Source organism: Leuciscus leuciscus (genome assembly GCF_965113295.1).
Source record: "Leuciscus leuciscus genome assembly, chromosome: 13".
NCBI lineage: Eukaryota > Metazoa > Chordata > Actinopteri > Cypriniformes > Leuciscidae > Leuciscus > Leuciscus leuciscus.
The window spans coordinates 41,429,776-41,450,094 of record NC_138737.1 but is presented as its reverse complement, the minus strand read 5'-3'; the positions used below and the strand labels follow the sequence as shown (position 1 = coordinate 41,450,094).

General features: G+C 38.2%; 1 protein-coding gene and 1 long non-coding RNA gene across 2 annotated transcripts; one reads left to right on the top strand and one right to left on the bottom strand.

Annotated features, from left to right (window-relative positions):
- Positions 1-10,966: 10,966 nt before the first annotated feature.
- LOC309512043 lies at positions 10,967-11,942 on the top strand. Its single transcript, XR_014210870.1, has 2 exons — positions 10,967-11,512; positions 11,553-11,942. It is a non-coding gene; the product is annotated as an uncharacterized lncRNA (long non-coding RNA).
- On the bottom strand, positions 11,907-17,417 carry LOC309511997 (zinc-binding protein A33-like). Its single transcript, XM_082187402.1, has 6 exons — positions 16,752-17,417; positions 15,163-15,258; positions 14,707-14,937; positions 14,607-14,629; positions 14,407-14,525; positions 11,907-12,938 (listed from the first exon to the last, which is right to left on the bottom strand). The coding sequence occupies exons 1-6, from the start codon at positions 17,145-17,147 to the stop codon at positions 12,442-12,444; spliced, it is 1,362 nt and encodes a 453-aa protein (XP_082043528.1). The 5' UTR covers positions 17,148-17,417; the 3' UTR covers positions 11,907-12,441.
- Positions 17,418-20,319: the final 2,902 nt, after the last annotated feature.

Genomic DNA, 20,319 nt, shown 5'->3' with positions numbered 1-20,319 from the left:
GGAGGAGGAAAGCTGGAAGCCAGGAGCAGATGGGCAGTGACTTGGCCATCACTGCCGGCCCACCAACTGGAGGGTGTTGTGGTTGAGGGCCGAAGCACCCAGTGAAGGTTGTGTACCACCTGACGACATCTGCTCCGGGCAGAAGGCTACAGTTACCCATAAGGTAATTGAAGAATGCACCCACTAGGTGTATGACACAAGTATGTACTGCTTCATACAGCGTCTGTTTGAACAAGAATAAAGTTCAACATAAGCTACTATCAATGAAGTGGAGTCTACATTTTTAATCAGTTTTAATTTGATAAACATGACACAATATAACATCGCAACTACATGAAAAGATTTTTTTGTGAGCTTTAGAGGAACTAGAGGTGTTCGAATAAACACGAAACACACGTGATCGTTGTCATGCGGTGAATCCGGCCAATCGTGGAACAGCTGAGTCGTCATCAGAGCTCCTGCAGCCGCTCTTGAGAAGCTGCTGGCGGGGGAGTGCCAAGATGGTGGCCGAGTAAGTCTGTTACTGCTGAGCTCCCGCACAAAAGTTCTAATTTGGTGGCATTTCAAGAAAAACTGCATTCTTCTGATATCGGACCATTTCTTATTACTTTGAGAACAACCTAATGTCACCGCCTGAGAGGAAAAGAATGCACAAGAACAAGAAGAAGCTCATCCCTGATGCACAGCCAAATAACGCTCTGATAGCCTCGTGTCACGATTATGCTAGCTCTATGTCGACATTAGAGGTCTCCATGTCGGAGGGAAACTTTTCCCCGCTAAAGAAAACTGTGGACTTTGTATGCAGTGAAGTAAAATAAGCACAACTGAGAGTCAAGAATGTTGATGGCCGCCTTAAAGAGGAAGAAAAAAAAGTGGTAGCGCTCCTATCTCACGTGTGTGAACTGGAGACTTACTCAAGAAGGTGGAACTTGAAGGTCTATGGAGTAGCCGAAAACACTGCAGAAAATGTGAAGGAAAAGGTTACAGAGCTTTGCCGGAGTATTCTGCCAGATGACAAATTGACACCAGCGATCGACGTCGCCCATCGCATTGGGAAACTAACACCAGCCAGCTCTCGGCCGAGAGCCATCATCATCAGATTCTCCCAGAGATCCTACAGAGATGCTCTATGGAAAGCGGCAAAAAATCACCCCGTCATGCGTGATAACAAGCTCCGCTTCGTTGAAGACCTCCCTCAACCTGTCAAGGAAGCCAGGCTGAAGATGTGGCCTTTGGCGAGTAAGGCACGTAGTGAAGGTAAATCTGCTTACTTTGTTGGAGCACGGGCTTTTGTCGATGGGAAGGAAATCACTTGAAGAACTGAACTGACAATGGTCCGAAATCTCTGGAATATTGTACATGAGACGACCTTCTAGATTCCCATATTTTTGGATTAAATGTTCTTTTATTTTTTGACACATAACCCAAGTGTTTTTCCAGACTCTTGGCTCTTTTTACAACCTTGTTCTGAAGCCTGATCCTTAGTTTTGTTTATTGAAGATCATTTATGTGGGATGTAGCTTAATATATTCCCTGAAAGATCATAATTACTGATCAGCAATTTAAAAGACTTTTATTATTTTTTGATAAACACATTGGTCTTTTTTATTTTATCTGGGACACAATAAATATGGTCTTAAGTTTCCACCATATAACACTTTATTTTTTTATTTTAAGGTGCAATTAGTGCTCAGTATAACATTGTTTGTTGATTGTTCTGTAGTTCTTAAGCCGTAGTAACATTAGCCTTTTCTATTCTTGAAAATGTCATTGTCTATAGCTTCTTTAAACGCCAGGGGGTTAAGAGATATAACTAAACGTAAAGCTTTATTTTTATTTGTTAAACAGCTGAACACAGATTTCTCGTTTTGTCAGGAATCTGACTCAAACTCAAATGAGATCTCAGTGGGGGAACGATTTATGGTTTTCTCACTGTTCAGAAAGATCAGCTGGAGTCTTAACGTTGAAGCACAAATATAATGGTGACATTTTGCACACAGATACAGATCCAAAAAGGCATTTTATCTGCCAAGTGGTTGGTTACAACAAGATTGTTTTAATCATATTCAACATTTACGGGTACAAAAACATCCAGTTATTTGCTAATATAGAAAATAGACTCAAGTATTGGCTAACAAAATTTCCAAACTCTCACATTTTACTTGGAGGAGACTTTAATATTACTCTAAATTCTGAGATTGACATGTGATAATAATAGACATGCATATTTTAAGCTTTTCATGGACAGGTATGATTTAAGTGACATATGGAGAGTTAAATTCCCAGATGTAGTTTCGTTCACCTGGAGTAATAAAGACAACACTAGACATTCTCGCATAGACTTCTGGTTAGTTTCAAAAAGTATTAAAGAGCAGGATATCTCAGTTAACAGTCTTCCCTGTCCTTTAAGCAATCATAAAGCAGTATTCATTTCTATTAAATTATTTTCAGATAATGATTATAAAGCCAATTACTGGAAACTTAATAATTCTCTTCTTAAAGTGGAGGAGGTTAAACAGAAAAATCCCACAGTTGATTTTTTTTTATTTTTTTAACAAAGCTGTGGTGGAAAATTATTTTAGTCTTAATTGGGAGTTATTTAAATATGAATCAGCAAAATACTTAGGAAGCTTGATAGTAAACTTCCTAAAATTAGAAAATTGGAGGAACAGAGAGTTATCACAGGCATTTCGGTAATGTCTCAAATTTCGCCAGACGTCTTAACAGAGGAGGAAAAAATAGAAATGCTTAACTTACAAGAGAGCCTGGATAAAATATATAAAAGGAAGGCAGAAGGAGCTTTTATAAGGTCTCGGAAACAGTGGTTAGAAGGGGAACAAAATTCCTCATACTTCTTCAAACTGGTAAAGTTTCGCGTAAAGATGAATACTATTAATGAATTAAAAATTGGCAACTCTATAAGTGATGATCAACATTTAATATTTGATTTTTGTTCTTCATTTTATAAAAAGCTTTAAACATCAGAATATGCTGACAATGATTCTTCAATATTCCTTAATTCTCTACATAATACCCCTAAGCTCGACAACTCAGAAAGGGATTTTTGTGACCTCCCCTTATCCCTGGCAGAAGTCAGTCAGTGTTCAGAACTGAAGACAACAAGTCACCTGGGACAGATGGGCTATCCTCTGAAGTTTATACATTGTTTTCCCAGCAGATGACGCCCTTCTTACTGCAGGTATTTAAATGTGCTTTAATCAAGGATCTCAAACTGACAGGAATACTTTTACTGTCACCTTACTAAAATCTCTTACTGAAATTGCAGCATCTTTCAGAGACATAAACTCAGAAAAAGAAAGAAGGTCTCCTTGAGCACTGAATAAATCAGAAACAAAAAGAATATTTTGATCCACCCATTCCTTGAAATAAAGTGATTTGTTTCCACACAATACATTTTCATTATTCCAAATAAGACACGTGTGTGGGGAGAAATGATGTTTGAAAGAAATCTTCCAGGATTCAAAAAATCTGAGAGTTCAATAGGTAATTTGCTGCATTTAAAATGTAGTGATGGGGACGAGACCGCCTATGCCGAGTCTGAGTCAAGACCGAGTCTTTGAAGGGTTGAGTCCGAGTCGAGACCGAGTCCGTTGGTTTTCAAATTCAGTCGAGTCCGAGTCAAGACCGAGTCTTTGAGGAAGCAAGTCCGAGTCGAGACCGAGTCTTTAGGAGTCGAGACCAACTCCTTTTTTTTTCTTTTTTTTCTTTTCTTTATTCTCTCCCACACCTCTGTATACTTACAAAATGTGTTAGCCCAGCATCTAAATTCTGTGCTCACACTCTCTCTCCTTATTTGCTTATTTGCTCTCTCTACGTTTTTTTTGTTTTGTTTTGTTTTGTTTTTGTAACTTTTCTGGTCCAGTAATCTCTCTCTCTCTTTCTTTTTCTCTCTTAATTTTTTTTTTCTTGTTTAGCAGTCTTTCTTTTTCTCTCTCTCTGTCTCTCTCTCTCTCTGTCTCTCTCTCTCTCTCTCTCTCTCTCTCTCTCTCTCTCTCTCTCTCTCTCTCTCTCTCTCTCTTTCTCTAGCTCTCTCTTGCCGTCTTTCTCTCCTTTCAATCTCTGATAAGGCATGTGCCTTTCTTTGTATACTGAGTATTTATGTCTTGACTCTCTGTTTGTCTTTGTCTATATGTGTAAAGTCCTTTTGTCCAGTGTCTGTTTGTTAGTTTTGTATTTATGTTCAACACCACTACTACTTCTAAGCTCAACCCCAAGCAAAAACGATGGAAAACATGTTATGACACACATCCACTCAATACTGTCAAAAAACAAACAAAAAAAAACACTCACGCCATATTCCCTCAACCGAACCCCTTTATCCCTCTCTTCCCTTCCTCACTCTCTTTTTCTCTTTATCACTTAATATGGCTCTTAACCTATATATACATGTTAGTCCACAACTCTGATATACCTGACATACACACATGCAACCACTTAACTTGATAACATGGAATGTGCGCGGCTTCCGTAACCCAACCAAAAGACTTAAAGTAATTAATCATCTAACAAAATTGGGGGCTGATGTTTGCTTCCTTCAAGAAACACACTTAACAGATACAGAATTGCAACATCTTAATTTTAGACAATTTGACAAAATATACTCTTCAACATATAACAGCAAACAGAGAGGTGTCTCTATTTTAATAAATAAAGACATTCATTTCACATTAAACCAATCTATCATGGACCCAGACGGTAGATTCATCATCATTAATGTAACTCTAAATCAAACAACATTTACATTGGCAAACAATTATGGCCCTAACAATGATGATCCTTCTTTCTTCCACAATCTTTTCTCCATACTATCAAATTCAAACAACCTCATCATAGCTGGAGACTTCAATACAGTCATCAATCCCACAATTGACCGCTCAAGCACTTCTGGCAACTTAAGAAACTGGCACTCCACTGACATAATAAAGCAATATATGGAGGACTATGGCCTTAGCGACAGTTGGAGAATGAGGAACCCTTTTTTAAGAGAATATTCATATTTTTCTACAGTCCACCAATGTTCATCTAGAATCGACTTATTTCTTATCAGTAATTCGCTAATAACCAAGATATCAGATAACACAATTCATCCAATTGTAATTAGTGATCACGCTTCTATTTCTCTGTCTATAAATATTCAAACATATGCTAAAACTTCAACTAGATGGCGCTTCAATACCTCATTATTAGAAGACCCCAACTTTACAACCCTTATAAGGCGAGAGTGGGCATTCTTTCTGGAGATGAACGACTCTCCAGACACCTCACCTTCACTGCTATGGGAAACTGGGAAGGCCGTAATCAGAGGAAAAATAATATCATACTCATCATATAGGAAAAAACAGCAACAACAATTGGGAAATATATTAGAGCAAAAAATTTAATTCCTAACAAATGAAATATCTCACCATCCCAGTGAACCAAAACAGAAGGAATTAAAGGACCTCAAAACACAAATTGATGACATCATACAGAAAAAAATTGTGTTTATATAAAAAATACAATTTCAAATTCAGCAACTGAAATATAATGGTTTTCAATACAGTAGTAAAACAAACAGTAAATATTTAGCAAATCTACTCCAACATAAGAAAGAGAAATCAATCATCCCAGCCATCTTAGACGTCACAGGAAACATTCATCAAAACCCACAGGATATAAACAACACATTTCGGAATTTCTACAGCAACCTCTATTCCCCCACTCATCAACCTACTCAATCAGAAATCGACACCTTCTTGAATAGTCTGACATTGCCAAAATTAACTGCAGAACAAACCAACATTCTAGACGCACCCCTTAGCCTTAATGAACTTACTAAAGCACTCAATAAAATTCCTAGCAATAAATCTCCCGGGCCAGATGGATTACCAGCTGAATTCTACCGACACTTCTGGGACATATTATCACCATTATTCAACAGAGTAACTATAGAAATTAAAACGTCATCTACCATACCCACACACATGAATACAGCAGCCATGACATTACTGCTAAAACCCAACAAAGATCCATCTCACCCTTCAAGCTATACCGACCTCTCTCACTATTGAATACTGACTTGAAAATGATCACCAAAGCACTAGCAGCCAGGATAGAAACAGTCACCCCCACACTCATTCATCCAGATCAGACAGGCTTCATTAAAAATAGACACGCCACAGATAATGTCCGCAGACTTTTTAACCTATTTAATATAGCACAAGAAAGACAACAGAAAACCATTATCATTTCACTTGATGCAGAAAAAGCTTTTCGATAAGGTAAACTGGTCTTTTTTATTCAATACACTTCACAAGTTCGGTTTTGGAGAGTCGTTCATCCACTGGATTAAAATACTGTACACATCACCCAGGGCCACCATCACCACTAACGGCATCACTTCACAGAGTTTCACACTGCATCAGGGCACCAGACAGGGATGCCCACTCTCGCCTTCCCTCTTTGCCATTTTCATTGAACCACTCGCAGCAGCAATACGACAAAACACCATAATCAAAGGAATTCAGGTAGACGACGTACAACACAAAATCAGTTTATATGCAGATGATCTTTTACTTTATTTACAGAACCCACGAGTATCACTTCAAGAAACGTTCAATATCATCAGCAGATTCTCCCTAGTCTCACATTACACTATCAACTGGAACAAGTCAATTTTACTACCACTTTCAGATGATGTATGGGATTCTGGAGCTCAGGACACATCCCTCCACCTTCACACAGGCAACATCAAGTATCTAGGGATTCAGATTTCCCCCAGGCTGTCAGAGCTTTTCACCCTCAACTACACTCCACTCCTAAAGAAAATTGAAAACGAATATAAACGCTGGTCTAAACACCCACTCACACTCATCGAAGAATAGCCGCTGTCAAAATGAAAACCCTACCCCAAATGAACTACCTTTTTTCTATGATCCCCATCACTCCTACAGATAAATGGTTCAAAACTCTTAATTCATTAACAACACAATTTTATTGGAAAAACAAAAAACCCAGAATATCACTCTCAACACTACAAAATAAAAAATCACATGGGGGGCTTGAAGCACCAAACTTCCATCACTACTTCTTGGCAAATCAATTACAGTACATAGTTAAATGGATCAATATACACAAGCATAATTACCCTTGGCTGGAATTGGAACAAAACCAGTGCACAAATATCTCAGTTGCAGACCTCCCCTTCCTCTCACAATCAATCAAGAAATCCAAATTCTGCCAATGCATTACCATCCATTCAACTCTGACAGCCTGGTGGAAAACGAAACAAATTACAAAATCATCGCTAGAATTAAACAGGTTCACCCCACTCTGGCACAACCCAGAATTCATGATACAGAACAAACCTCTTTATTTCCCCACATGGGCACAAAAAGGAATTACACACCTTCACCACTTATTTGAGAACCACCATTTCATGTCATTTAACACACTCATACAGAAATATGGGGTTGGGAGAGAACAATTCCTTCAATATCAACAACTTAGACTTCAAATTAAAGATAAAACCACACTTACCAACAATGCATTACAATCTTCTCAGCTTATAGAAGAAATTATGAAAATTAATAACTTCAAAAAATTAACCTCCCAACTATATACATTGATTTCCAAACAAAACACAACAATGACACTCCCAACAACCAAGTGGGAAACCGAGCTGGCCATCTCTTCTAACTCTGAGTACTGGGAACAAATCTGTAGGAACATATTTTTCATGACCGACAACACAAACCTGCAGCTTATACAATATAAAGTCATTCACAGAACTCACATCACCCAAAGTAAAATGTTCAAAATGGGCCTACACAACACCGATATTTGTTCACAATGCACTTAAGGTAGCACAGATGACTATTTGCACGCCATGTGGCACTGCCAACCAGTTCACTCTTTTTGGATTACAGTCACTGAGACACTGTCCACTATCCTGAGCCACAGAATCCCATCATCACCAACACTTTGTCTCATAGGCGACTTTTCCGAAATCCATATCCCGCAAAAATACAGGAATCCGTTGCTCATCTCTCTAGCTGTCGCTAAGAAAGTAGTTCTCCAAAACTGGAAATCAAAGAAATCTTGCCACATCAATCACTGGACAAATTTAATCTCAGAACACATTTCAATGGAGAAACACAATGCACACAGAAGGAAGCAAATATCAGCCTTTGAAGACACTTGGTTTCCGCTTTTGACATTTCTTAATACCACACAAACATAACTACAAGCCGTGTACATTACCAGACACATACCTCCCCCCTTTCGTTCTATAGGTTTATATATTTTCTTTTTCTTTTTCTTTTTTTCTCTTTTGCTTTTGCCCCTGCAGCTATCACTTCATACACACAGGCATACACTATCCACACTCATGCGTAACATGTTTCCAAACCCATTTCCCCTCAAACACCTTAATTATGACCAACTAATGTAAACCTCAGATCAACAAATAGAATTTGCTCAAGATCATTCTATTCAATCAATAATAACAATACGTTCTTGTGTTTGTCAATTGTCTTGTCCCTCTGTTGTCTGTCTGTCACCTTGTCGTGTCTTATATGTTACGTGTTACACTATGTACGTGGTGCTATAATCCCCCCTCCCCTTTTGTACCCAGGGTCTCACTTAACTGGGTGAATGGTTACGCACCGTATATAAATCTATTGTCTGTATTGTAATATATTGTGTATATATTTTGCTTTATTAAAAATAAAGTTGTCCTCCGAAGAGGGGGGGTGGTGGCGGGCCAAAAAAAAAAAAAAAGGAGTCGAGACCAAGACCATAAAAACATGTCAGTTTTCATGTTCATGATTTAATATCACCCCAGTTAATAATCAACTGTTAGGCCTACAGACTAAGCTAGACTGGGAATTGTTTAGAGGAGCAGTCTTAACATCTTAATATGGACTATGCTTTTACTATCATTAAAAAAAATCCCTACCACATGCATCATCTTCTGCCTATTTTTCTAAACTGCTTCAACAGTGCAGCTCTGTCATTAACATGTTAAGCCCACCCTGACTTTTTTAATCATAGTTAGGACATGCAGAGCAAATTTAAATATTCTAGTGGTATGTATTCTAGTGGACTAGTGATGGGGACGAGACCGCCTATGCCGAGTCCGAGTCAAGACCGAGTCTTTGAAGGGTCGAGTCCGAGACGAGTCAGAGAAAGCAGAAATCGGTCTCGAGACCGGACTCGAGTACTACATCACTATTAAAATGACAAGATAATAAAAACTGAAGGTCACCACAATGTTTGAAGATTATGTTTGGGATCCAAAACCAGTGTAATCCATCATTAGAAATACAATACTTAATCCAGTTAATTTTGATAATAATAATTTTTGAATAATATCAGCCACAGGTCTATAGTGTTGTATTACAAATTTATGAAATGTTTAATTTAGGTTGCAACAGTAAAAGTTGAGTACATTGAAGTTAGCATTTTAAGGTTAGGTTAGGATAATAGTAACAACAGGTTCTGCCAGTCCTATTTTTCTCTATTGTAAGTCACCTTTTGTCTTTAAATGGCTCTTGAAGCCCCAGTTTCACTCAGACTGATGGGATTAGCACATGAATGATTCCCTGAGAATCTCACCTTTTGTTCTGCAAATGGCTTTCGGACCCAAATGGCTCTTGGAGCCTTATGCTGATTGAATTAGGATTGGCCAGACCCTCAGTCTAGAGTGTTACCTAAACCTGTTACATGCTTTGTTTGAATTTGTCTCCACCTTCAAAAGTCCCTCCTCCTAAAATGCCTATAAGATACCATGTAAAGTTCCCTTAGTTAGATTTTGTTGGACGAACCGCAGCCACACTCGAATAAAGAAACTCTTCTGTTTGAATGTGATCCCAACGTCTCCTGGTCTGCTTTGAAGAAAGAAAAAACGTTCCAACAATAGCCTACGTGATTTCTGAGAAAAATCCGATTTAAACCAAGTGTACAAGTGTATATATGGGGGTTTAGATATCTATGTGCATAATCCACCTTCCAATCCCTGAAGAAAGCGTTTCTATAATCTTTCCTTGAAATCCACTATTAAAGGGATATTTCACCGCTGGAAAGATGAATGCGTATTTAAATTGGGTAATTTATGTAGTAGAAATGTGAAATTATTTTAGAAGTTGGTGCGTTCTAGACTGAGAAAAGCCAGAAAATGTATTTTTGGCTCATGTGGATGAAAGACAACAACTCCCAGAATGCACTTGCTTCGCTGCCCTACGAGGCCACACCCAAGCCACGCCTACCGGTTACAGAGGGCAGTGTCGGGAGAAATGACACAACTAGGCGACTAGACTAGAGTTCCCCTATGGGCGGGTTGAACACATGCGGGATGAGCTCCTCCTACTGGCTGGAGTCTCTCGCCTCTGGACAGAAGAGCCTCATGAAGCTACATGATGATTTTTGTGTCATCTGAGGGTTTTTTCCAGACACACAATCCAGAAATCTCTGGTCTCAGGGGGACATGAGGGAGGGAAGCACGGTCACTCCAAAATATTACCGGGTTTCTACTGATACAAAGCTTAATGCTAATCGGTGAAGTATCCCTTTAAGTTATATTTGGCAAAAAAGAAAAACTACAGCTACAGGTTTAACTATGCTAACAAAACAAAAACGCATTGAAAAACTAAAAGCTGACAGAAAAAAAAGCAAACATTGACTACAACATAATCAGTTATTAATATTTAGTTGGTTCTCTCTTGTTTCTGCATGTCCTCAAAATATCTTTGTATGAAAGTCTGGACAAAAATTATGTCGGCACAATTTATCATGTTTCTTTGATTTATAATCACAAATAAAACAATAAACTCCAAGCACAACCATGCAATATGACTACAAAATCTGTAACACATTTATAATAATATTTGAGAGATTGTCCTAGGCTGGGCATCACTTTTGGTCTCTTACTTGCATTTAAAAAGTTTAAAATATTTTATTTTATTAAAATATTAACATGGATGCTCAGATTTGTGAGTTTCTGGGTTTACCATATCTGATGCTGAATTAAATCGGTCAACCTTCATTTTGGTGACCTATAGACAATATGTTAGAAAAAAATACATAGATGGAATAATTATTGTGCTTATTATCTGGTGAGTCAACTAAAGTGTCAAAGTATATTTACATCGAATATTAGATTTATGTTTCCAGTAAAGATTGTTTGTGAAAAAAGGTTTAGTGCATCAAAATGTTTACCGACATGAAAATGACAATTATCGATCATTTATTAATTATCGATCATCGAATCTTTTTCCATTTAACCTCAAATGTTGCGAAAAACTAGTTTGGAAACACTTTCTGCCGAGAAAAAGGGTTTTAAAGCAAATAAATATGGCGTCACATGACAGAAGCTGTATTTGTTGATCCCGTTATAAAGCACCGTTAAAAAGGTTCATAATATTCATATAATTAAATTGTATATTTTATTATTTGATCACTATTGGTAAGAATAATACATATTACCTCTCAAACATCATTCTTCCTTATATTTGTAATTTTGTCTTTTTTATAATCTAAAAAAAGTTAAGCAGAGAAATAGCCTAATAGCTGCACCCGTTTCTGAATATTGCTGGATCAAGTGTTGATCTAAATAGTCTTTATAATGAAGTACAAAAAATCATGACACTTGTTAATAAAAATAATTGTTTGTATACAATATAATAATATATAATAACATGTTGTTTGAGGAAAACAGAGGCTTGTAAATCTCTGCCGCTCGTCAAAACTACAAATGTGTGTCTGTCGAACGCAGGAAGACTGAAGGAGTTTCCAATAAAGGCAGAAAGAAAGGTCAAATAAACATGTTACGTCTGTAAAGTATTGTTTCCACGACTTAAACCCTAATTATCATCCCAAACATTTAATCTTTCACTCTGAGCATTAAATCACAATCACATATTATTTATTTATTTAAAACACAAGATTATCAGCAAGAACCTTTTACATCCATTTATTCCAATGAACAAATGATCATTTCTCCTCTATAACTGAAATAATTATTCATTTAGTCTCATGTTGAACAAACACTAAGAATGTGCAGAATTTACTGCCTCAGTGATTTGATGTAATACAAGAAAAAAAAAAAGATATATAATCATATATAATTATGATGCAAAAAAGTTTAGAAATGAATAAACACACATTGACTGAAATAATCGGGTAAATGTCAATTATCCTGAAAACATGAATGCTAAAACGGTCTCTAATCGGTCTAATTGTGTGAAGTGGAATATAAATGAAAACTTCTTGTTTATTGATCTGAGTGTTGCTGTAGTGCTGGATATCAGTCATGTGATCATCACGGCCCAATCACAGCCACCGTACTGATATTCAGATCAACAGCACTCTTACTCATGTGATATGGATTAAATATTGGAAACATGATGAAAGCAGGAAGATCCAGATCTACAGGAGTGACGTTTACTGACTATTGACCGGTAAGATCCTCACAGAGGGATAACAACAGAAGAATGGAAAGAGTGTGTGAGTGAAGGTGGTTGTGAATGTGTGTAGATGTGTGTTAGTTACAGGATCAGAGAACGACACCGTTCCTCCGTCATAGTCCAGATTCACTCTCACACGATCAAGCTTCTGTTTAACATTAAAACCAGAACCTGAAAACAATCCGTACTGATCATACTCCACACACCAGACATCAGTGTTGAAGAAAACACTTCCCTTCCTCTGGTTTGATGCTGTAGTTACTCCAAGAATCCAGGCTGAACTCTCTTTAACCTCCACATCCCAGCAGTGTGTTCCTGAGTTAAAACCCTCTGAACCCAGAACACACTCATTACAGTCAAATCTCTCTGGATTATCAGGAACTGGTTTATAGTTCCCGCTGTATCTCACACTGGTCAGATCATCAGACAGGACGAGACGTGGATCTGCAGTGTTTGGATCCAGAATCACAGGAGCTGATGAGACACAATCAACAGATGCTTTTATTCTGATCTTCATATAATGATCAAGAGTGAACCCAACACAGATTATTATGAATTATGACACTCGTCCTGTTGATCAAACACATTTTCCTCTGATCACTGTCAGTGCTGTTATTAGTTTCACACTCGTTTTTATCATCAGTGTTTAACGGCATCCACTACAAACATTAAATATGAGATTCAGACATTTGTGTCCATCAAGAGAAACTGATACTTTGGGAAAGTTAAATAACAATAAATCAATGAGATCTGTGTAGATTTATGCTGTAGATGAAGAACTGTAAGTGTGTGTCTGATCTTCAGCAGCATCTGATCATCTTCATTTTATTGGCTCTTATAGTCTGTGTTTTGTTTTAAATTAGTTTATTATGACTGTCTGTTGTGTTTGACTTACAATCATGAATCACCTTTAACACTTCCTAGCCACGCCCTAGCAACCATTGTCGAGCACCCTAGCAACCCAAATCCAAAGAGGGACATCTTCTAATCTGAATGTCATAGAGGAGTTGCGGTTGGTTTATATCATTCATACTGGCAAGCAGCCTTTGAAGTAACATCATTGGCAGCTGCCAAGCCACTCCCTAGCAACTAAACAGAGTACCCTAGCAACTGTTCAGCAAGACCTATATCTCTGCACCAGAACATCATAGACACATGGTGGTTGGTTCCTTTGACAAATGCTAGCAAACAGGACTTCCATCATGCTACACATGCTAGCAGAATAGCTACATGCTAATAGCAATTAGCTAAGTGTTAAAACTTGTCAACAATGCTAACTAAAATGCAGTAGCAGCATGCTAGTCATGTTAGCACCACGTTCATAACATGCAAGGAACATGGTGATTGTGTTAGCATCATGCTAGCAACATGCTAATCTTGTTAGCAGTTCGTTAAAAAGATGTTTGCAAAATGTTAAACATGTTAGCATCATGCTAAGAACATGCTAATTGTGTTAACAACATGATAAATGTGTTAGCATCATGTTAACAAAATGCTAATTGTGTTAGCATCTGCCTAGTTCAGAGTTTTGCCACTGCAAGCACCACTCACATTTTCTTCAGGAAATGTACATTCTAGTTATTATTGTTATTATTCTGAGACATTTAAAAAACAAATTGTAACCTAACAAACACCACACTCGTATCTATCTATCTATCTATCTATCTATCTATCTATCTATCTATCTATCTATCTATCTATTCATCTATCTATCTATCTATTCATCTATCTATCTATCTATCTATCTATCTATCTATCTATCTATCTATCTATCTATCTATCTATCTATCTATCTATCTACCTATCTATCTATCTATCTATCTATCTATCTATCTATCTATCTATCTATCTATCTATCTATCTATCTATCTATGTCATGAAGAGCCTCTAACTCTCCACCCATCCATCATGTCCAGCTCAGATCTCCTGCTGTCAGACTCACTGTTTTGGACGATGTCCTGCATCTTCTTCCAGACTCTGAACGGCAGGTTGCCCAAGTATCGTGGCACATGAATCAAAGCTCCAGAAGCCATCTGTGGATCCGGCTGTGAGCTCTGGACTCTGGAAGAACATTCAGGAGTCAGAACTGCAGTGGCTTTGGATCAGAACCAGAGAGACCAGAGACAGGAGCAGATCACTCACCTTTTCATTGAGACTGGAAACTCCTGCAGAACAAACACACCATTTATCATCAAGAACTCAATCAATCATCAATCAATCAACCAATGATCTGAAATCAGACCTTCAGAAAGCAGACGTCATTGGCTTTCATCATCTCCTCCATGTCTTTGATTGTGTGTGAAAGAGCTGAGATGTGTGTGTTCATCTCCTCCAGCTTCTCCTTCATCCTCTGCTTCTTCTGCTCCTCTTCCTCCATCAGTGCAGTGACTGTAGCTTCTTCTTCATCTCTGAGAAACTGATGAAGCTTCTCAAACTGCTGTTTAATCTGACGCTCTGTGTGCTCAGCTTGAGACTGAAATCAAAGCACATTCACTTCAATCATCTCAATCGACACACATCATTAATATCCAAGATAAACTCCGACATACCGATATAAAACGACATAAAACGGATCCAGAAGCAGATTGCTGCTAGTCATTTACAGAAATAATAAACTGGAATACATTATATCAGATCATAACTGTATATAGTGATCCAACAGCTGTAATGAAAATGACTCTCGTTTCTGTTTCCTCACCTTGATGTGTTGAACTGTTTTCTCAAACTCTGCTTTCAGTTTTTCATTGTGTTGAAGTTTCTCTTGTAAGGACTTCAGTGCTGTATTGAGCTCCTCCTAGAATTGAACAAAAATACATTAAAACACCAGATTACAGTGAAGAGAAGACAATACAGTGATATGATCATATAATGCAGTGAAAGTATTTGCCCCCATCTCATACTAAATTGATTCAGAAATGAAAACCTACCATAAAACAAAGGCAACCTGAGTAAACACAAAGTACAGTTTGTAAATGACAATGTTATTTATTGAAACAAAAAGGCTCTCCAATACCAACTGGGCCGGCGTGAAAATGTATTTGCCCCCGTAGTTACTAATTCCTCAGATCTATGAAACTGCATTTATAATGTAGTTCAGCTGGACTAAACACAACCAGTCCTGATCACTGCAGTCCTGTTCAATCAAATCAACACTGAATACTGAAGCCTGATTGGTTCATGTCTGACGGAGTTACTCGCTCCAGTTCTCTCTCAGGCTTCAGGAGTGTGACTAACACTTCAGTCTCAGACATCGACGCTCACGTCCTCCGAGCTGAAGCACAAGCTCTGCTAGTGAAGGGTGACTCAGGCTTTTACAGCCGCTTCTTCCTCGTTCCAGTGAAGATGGATTTGAGATGTCTGAACCACACGGATGCGTACTTTAATATTCAAATAGCCTCTCATCACAGTTCTTGAGATTCATGTTTGAAGGGGCTTACCATCCTACAGTCCTACCATTCAGACTGTGTCTTGCTTCACGCACTCTTATGATATTCGTGGATGCGGCCCTCTCCCCCTGAGACAGATGGGAGTTCGCATCCTGAATTACCTCAATGATTGGCTGCTTTTGGCCTAATCGAAGGCCTGATCGCACAAAGATCTTTGCTCCTCACAACGGCCGACCTTCGGCCTCTCTCGCTAAAGACGCCCTTCTGCCGGCTCTGGCATCGGTCAAGCGAGTTGGTGATCTGCAGGCTCTTTCAGTGGACGCATTCTGCCTCAAGTTTGGGCCTAATGACAGTAAAGTCCTCCTTAGACCAACACAAGGCTATGTGCTTAAGATGCTTTCCACGCTCTTTAGAGCTCAGGTCATAAAGCTCTCTTCCGTTCTGCACTAGTAGCACGGCGCTCTTGGATTGCGCTCCCCATAAGTGTCAGCTACTTATGCAAGGCGAGTGAACAGTATCGAAAGGGAATGTTCCAGTTACTAACGTAACCCTGTTTCCCTGAGATAACGGGAATGAGTATTGTCTAGTTTGTTGTGCTACTGTACACAAGTCACCGCTGCCGCTCATCAGTAGAAAAATTCCGAAAATGGCTTTCGGTGTGACTTAAATAGGCAGTCGGTCCGGTTTTGGCGACTGAAAAGCCCTTTGTCTGTGCAGGTGCAGAGATGTAAACCAATCAGGCTTCAGTATTAAGTGAAAAACGAAGTTTTCCTCATCAGTGTCAGTTACTGATGCAATGCTCATGATCTCAGGGAACTGAGGATACGTTAGTAACCGGAACGATCTGTGTTTATGACTCGTTATGATTCTTTACATGTGAATCAAGAAACATTTGTCTTACCTTATATGATGAAACCACTTCACTGATGGGTCTGAATTTATGATTGTCATGTTGTTTTGAATCTCTGCACACTAAACACACAGGCTGTTTGTCCTCCAGACAGAAGAGTTTGAGTTTCTCACTGTGTAAACTGCAGATCTCCTCAGACCCTGATGAACGCCTCTCATTTCTCTCCTTCAGGAACGACTCACACAAGTTTCTTAACGCAAGATTAAATGGAGGATTAGATCTTGAGGATCTTCTCCTGCAGACAGGACACTCCTGAGATTCCTTGGTTCTCCAGAACTGTTGAAGACACTCTTTACAGAAACTGTGACTACAGGATAAAATAACAGGAGCCTTGAAGATTTCATGACACACAGCACAAATATAATCATCTTCAGCTGCTGAAGCCATTTTCACTGTTTGAGCTCCAGCAATCTAAACTTTACTTTCACTTTCTGAACGACGGTTTAAAAAATGATTCACCATGAGAATCACAAAGATCAGAAACAAACTTGTTCAGAAAGAAACTTCTCAAATTGTTCTGTGAAATTTTCCCCTTCGTACTCCACTGATCACTGAGTCTTTATTGCTTTTGTCGAGACAAAGTCAGTATGGCAGGAAAGAGAAATAACAAGTCAGCCTCTTCCTGGTTAGTGTTGTAAGAGGGTGGAGCTTCTGATCAAGTTGGTGTGTTGAAACAAGTCAAAGAATAACATCAGGATTTCTTTAGGTAAAATTAACTAAATCTAAGCCTATTCAAAATTAATTTGCATTGAAACATTAAGATATAATGCTATAAAGCCTTGGATTAATTTTTAAAAAAAAATTTATAATTAAAAATAAAAGATCTCAAAACCCTTATTCGTGTTTTATTTATTGTTCTTCTTTATTGGTCACAGAGTTTCTCCAGGGTCTGTCATGATCCCTCTCTCTTATAATGATTTCTTCTCATGCTGAAGTTTCAGTGATAAACACTCCTCTGTTTATCTGCTGATGTGACAAAGGTTTGTCTCTCATGGATCACTCGTCAGCACCTTTAACACTTATTTAGTATTTCTTGTTAATTATGAAAAACATACTCACTTTATTAGCATAAAGACACTTCTTAAATATAATATCAATATACATTCAGTCACATCACTGTTTATTTATATATACACATATGCTACATTATTGCATTCTTTTCTACTCACTATATTACTGTACTGTTAAATGTATTTGTTTTATTTAAATCAAATGTTATTTATTTTTATCAATTTATTTATTTTAATCAAATGTTTATATTTTTATTTTTTATTTACATCAAATTTAATTTCTTTTTTTTATTATTTATTATTTATTATTATTTATTTTTGACAGTTTTTCTCTAAACTTTTCCCACACCTGCTCTAGAATATGCTGTTCACGACACATCGACACATTTTACTGGAAGATCCATTTAAGAAGAAAAAAAAACTAGATGTACCGCATCGCAGTACAAAATATGACCGCCGCTCAGGCCTGCACTGGCTTTCCACAAAAATAAATGACGTGGAGCAATTTGGCTGTATTGCGTGTTTATGTATATACCTAAAAAAAGTAGTAGTATGTGCATGTCTGTCTGTGTGTGTGCGTGTGTGTGTGTGTTTGTGTATGTGTGTGTCTGTGTGTGTGTGTGTGTCTGTGCGTGTATGTATGCGTGCGTACATCTGTGTGCGCGTGTGTGTTTGTGTGTGTGTGTCTGTGCATGTGGATTTGTATGTGTGTGTATGGGTGTGTGTCTGTGCGTGTGTATGTCAGTGTGTGTGCATGCTTGCGTTTGTTTGTATTCCTGCATGTGTGTGTGTGTGACAGTATCATCCTAAACCAGCAACCCTTCGCTCAACAGCACCATCTACAGGCCGATGAGTGTACAGTCACTAAATGTGCACATAAATGAATTTATTTTATACCCCCCCATGGATGAAATTCTGCGAAAATTAGCATACCCCCAGAGGATGTCAAGTTAATCATACACATGAAATATGGTGCAGTTCTGAACATCTCAACTGAAGATAGGGGCGATTAAAGCAGAATAATATTGCATTTTCATTTTTTATGGGAGGGGCGCAAATCACAAATGAGTGATTATGGGCTAGGTTGATGTGGGCCCTTAAGACCAACATACCATAAAAAATTCTTCATCCTCGGTGCCACGGTTCAGGTAGTTATTTAGGAAAAACTGCATTTTTTGGGTTTGGGGGGGCCCAGCGCGGGGGGGGGGGGGGGGGGGGGGGGTGGGGGGGAGTGGCCCCTGGGGACCAAACGAAATTTTCCGTAAAAGTCTAGTGGGGCATAAGTCTAATATATCGTGCAACATATTTGTATCAACCAACATTAGTGTTTATCCTGGTAATTTTCTCCATAGGATCTTAGAAGCACAAAATATCAGGGATATTGTTTTCTCTTCTTATTCATATTATTATTTTTTACAGTGTACCTGTACCTCAAGAGCACGGCTCAGATAATCACTGTTGTGAAAAACCACAAGAACACAGTAGCTATTAAGCACAAAATATTGATTTATTCTTAATTAAACTTGTACACAGTCTGTGTTGTGAGTGCATTTCGTTTGGATCTGAGCGGAGCAAAGTAATGCGGAGAAGGGGAAGCAATCATTCACAGAGAAAAGACCGGGAAAAGTCCATAACCATCAGATCCGTGAGACACAAACATGGTAAAGTGGAGTAATTATTGCCAGATATATTATCAGTATTAATAACGGCAAGAACAAAACATCAGAAACCTCCCGGAAACGTTTCTAACTGCAGATCATTGATTAACATCCTGTACAAATGCATGAAAAACACATTACAGGACAGAAGCTGCAGCAAAACTAAGCACTGAGGAAATAAATACTAGAGGACTGTACAATTCACAGTTTGGCAGTTATAATAGAAATATAACCCTGACTAAAGATTGAATCATACAAACATACAAATAAAACCAGACTTTATGTTGGGATGTGGACTTTGGATGCAAATACGTTTTGTACACCTGTGAGCTAATATTCAAACTCTTGCTCTTCCTCATGCTGGATCGCTTTTATTTAAAACAACAATAAATATGAGTCATGACTAACAATTGCACTGCCCTCTTAAAAGAAATTAAAACTCAACATCATTAACACTGTGCAAGAAGGAATAAACTCAGCCACTATGCAAAGCAAATAAAAATGATACATTTGGTAAAACAGTCAAATGTAAAGTAGTTTGTCAATGTTCACATTATGGGTTGGGATAATGCAGCACGTAACAGGGAGGGTGAATCACATGCAATGTCATTTTGACACACATTCAGAGTCAAACCTGCATTCAGTCCCTGTGTTACGCTGTAAAGAGGGAAGGCGGCGCACTTATAAGAGCACGTTTACACAGTAATTCTTAATTCTGTATTTGGGCGTCCGCGACGCTTTGATGGCATGCATCGTTCATCAGATCATCGCAGTGTAAACCAGTCGTTCCTCAAACACGTCTGAGACTCTGTGCTTAGTGCAGTATTGCTTATGAATGATTGTAACCAATCAGAAACCCAGACATCAACTGCATTCGTTCATCAATCTAGC

Bases quoted from the DNA above. Each gene is read 5' to 3' on its own strand.
- LOC309511997 (XM_082187402.1), bottom strand. From the start codon at position 17,147: ATGGCTTCAGCAGCTGAAGATGATTATATTTGTGCTGTGTGTCATGAA. The intron at 14,630-14,706 runs GTCTGATTTCAG...TTTGTTCTGCAG, and splicing joins ATGACGTCTGCTTTCTGAAG to GAGTTTCCAGTCTCAATGAA. The intron at 14,526-14,606 runs GTGAGTGATCTG...ATGTTCTTCCAG, and splicing joins TTTCCAGTCTCAATGAAAAG to AGTCCAGAGCTCACAGCCGG.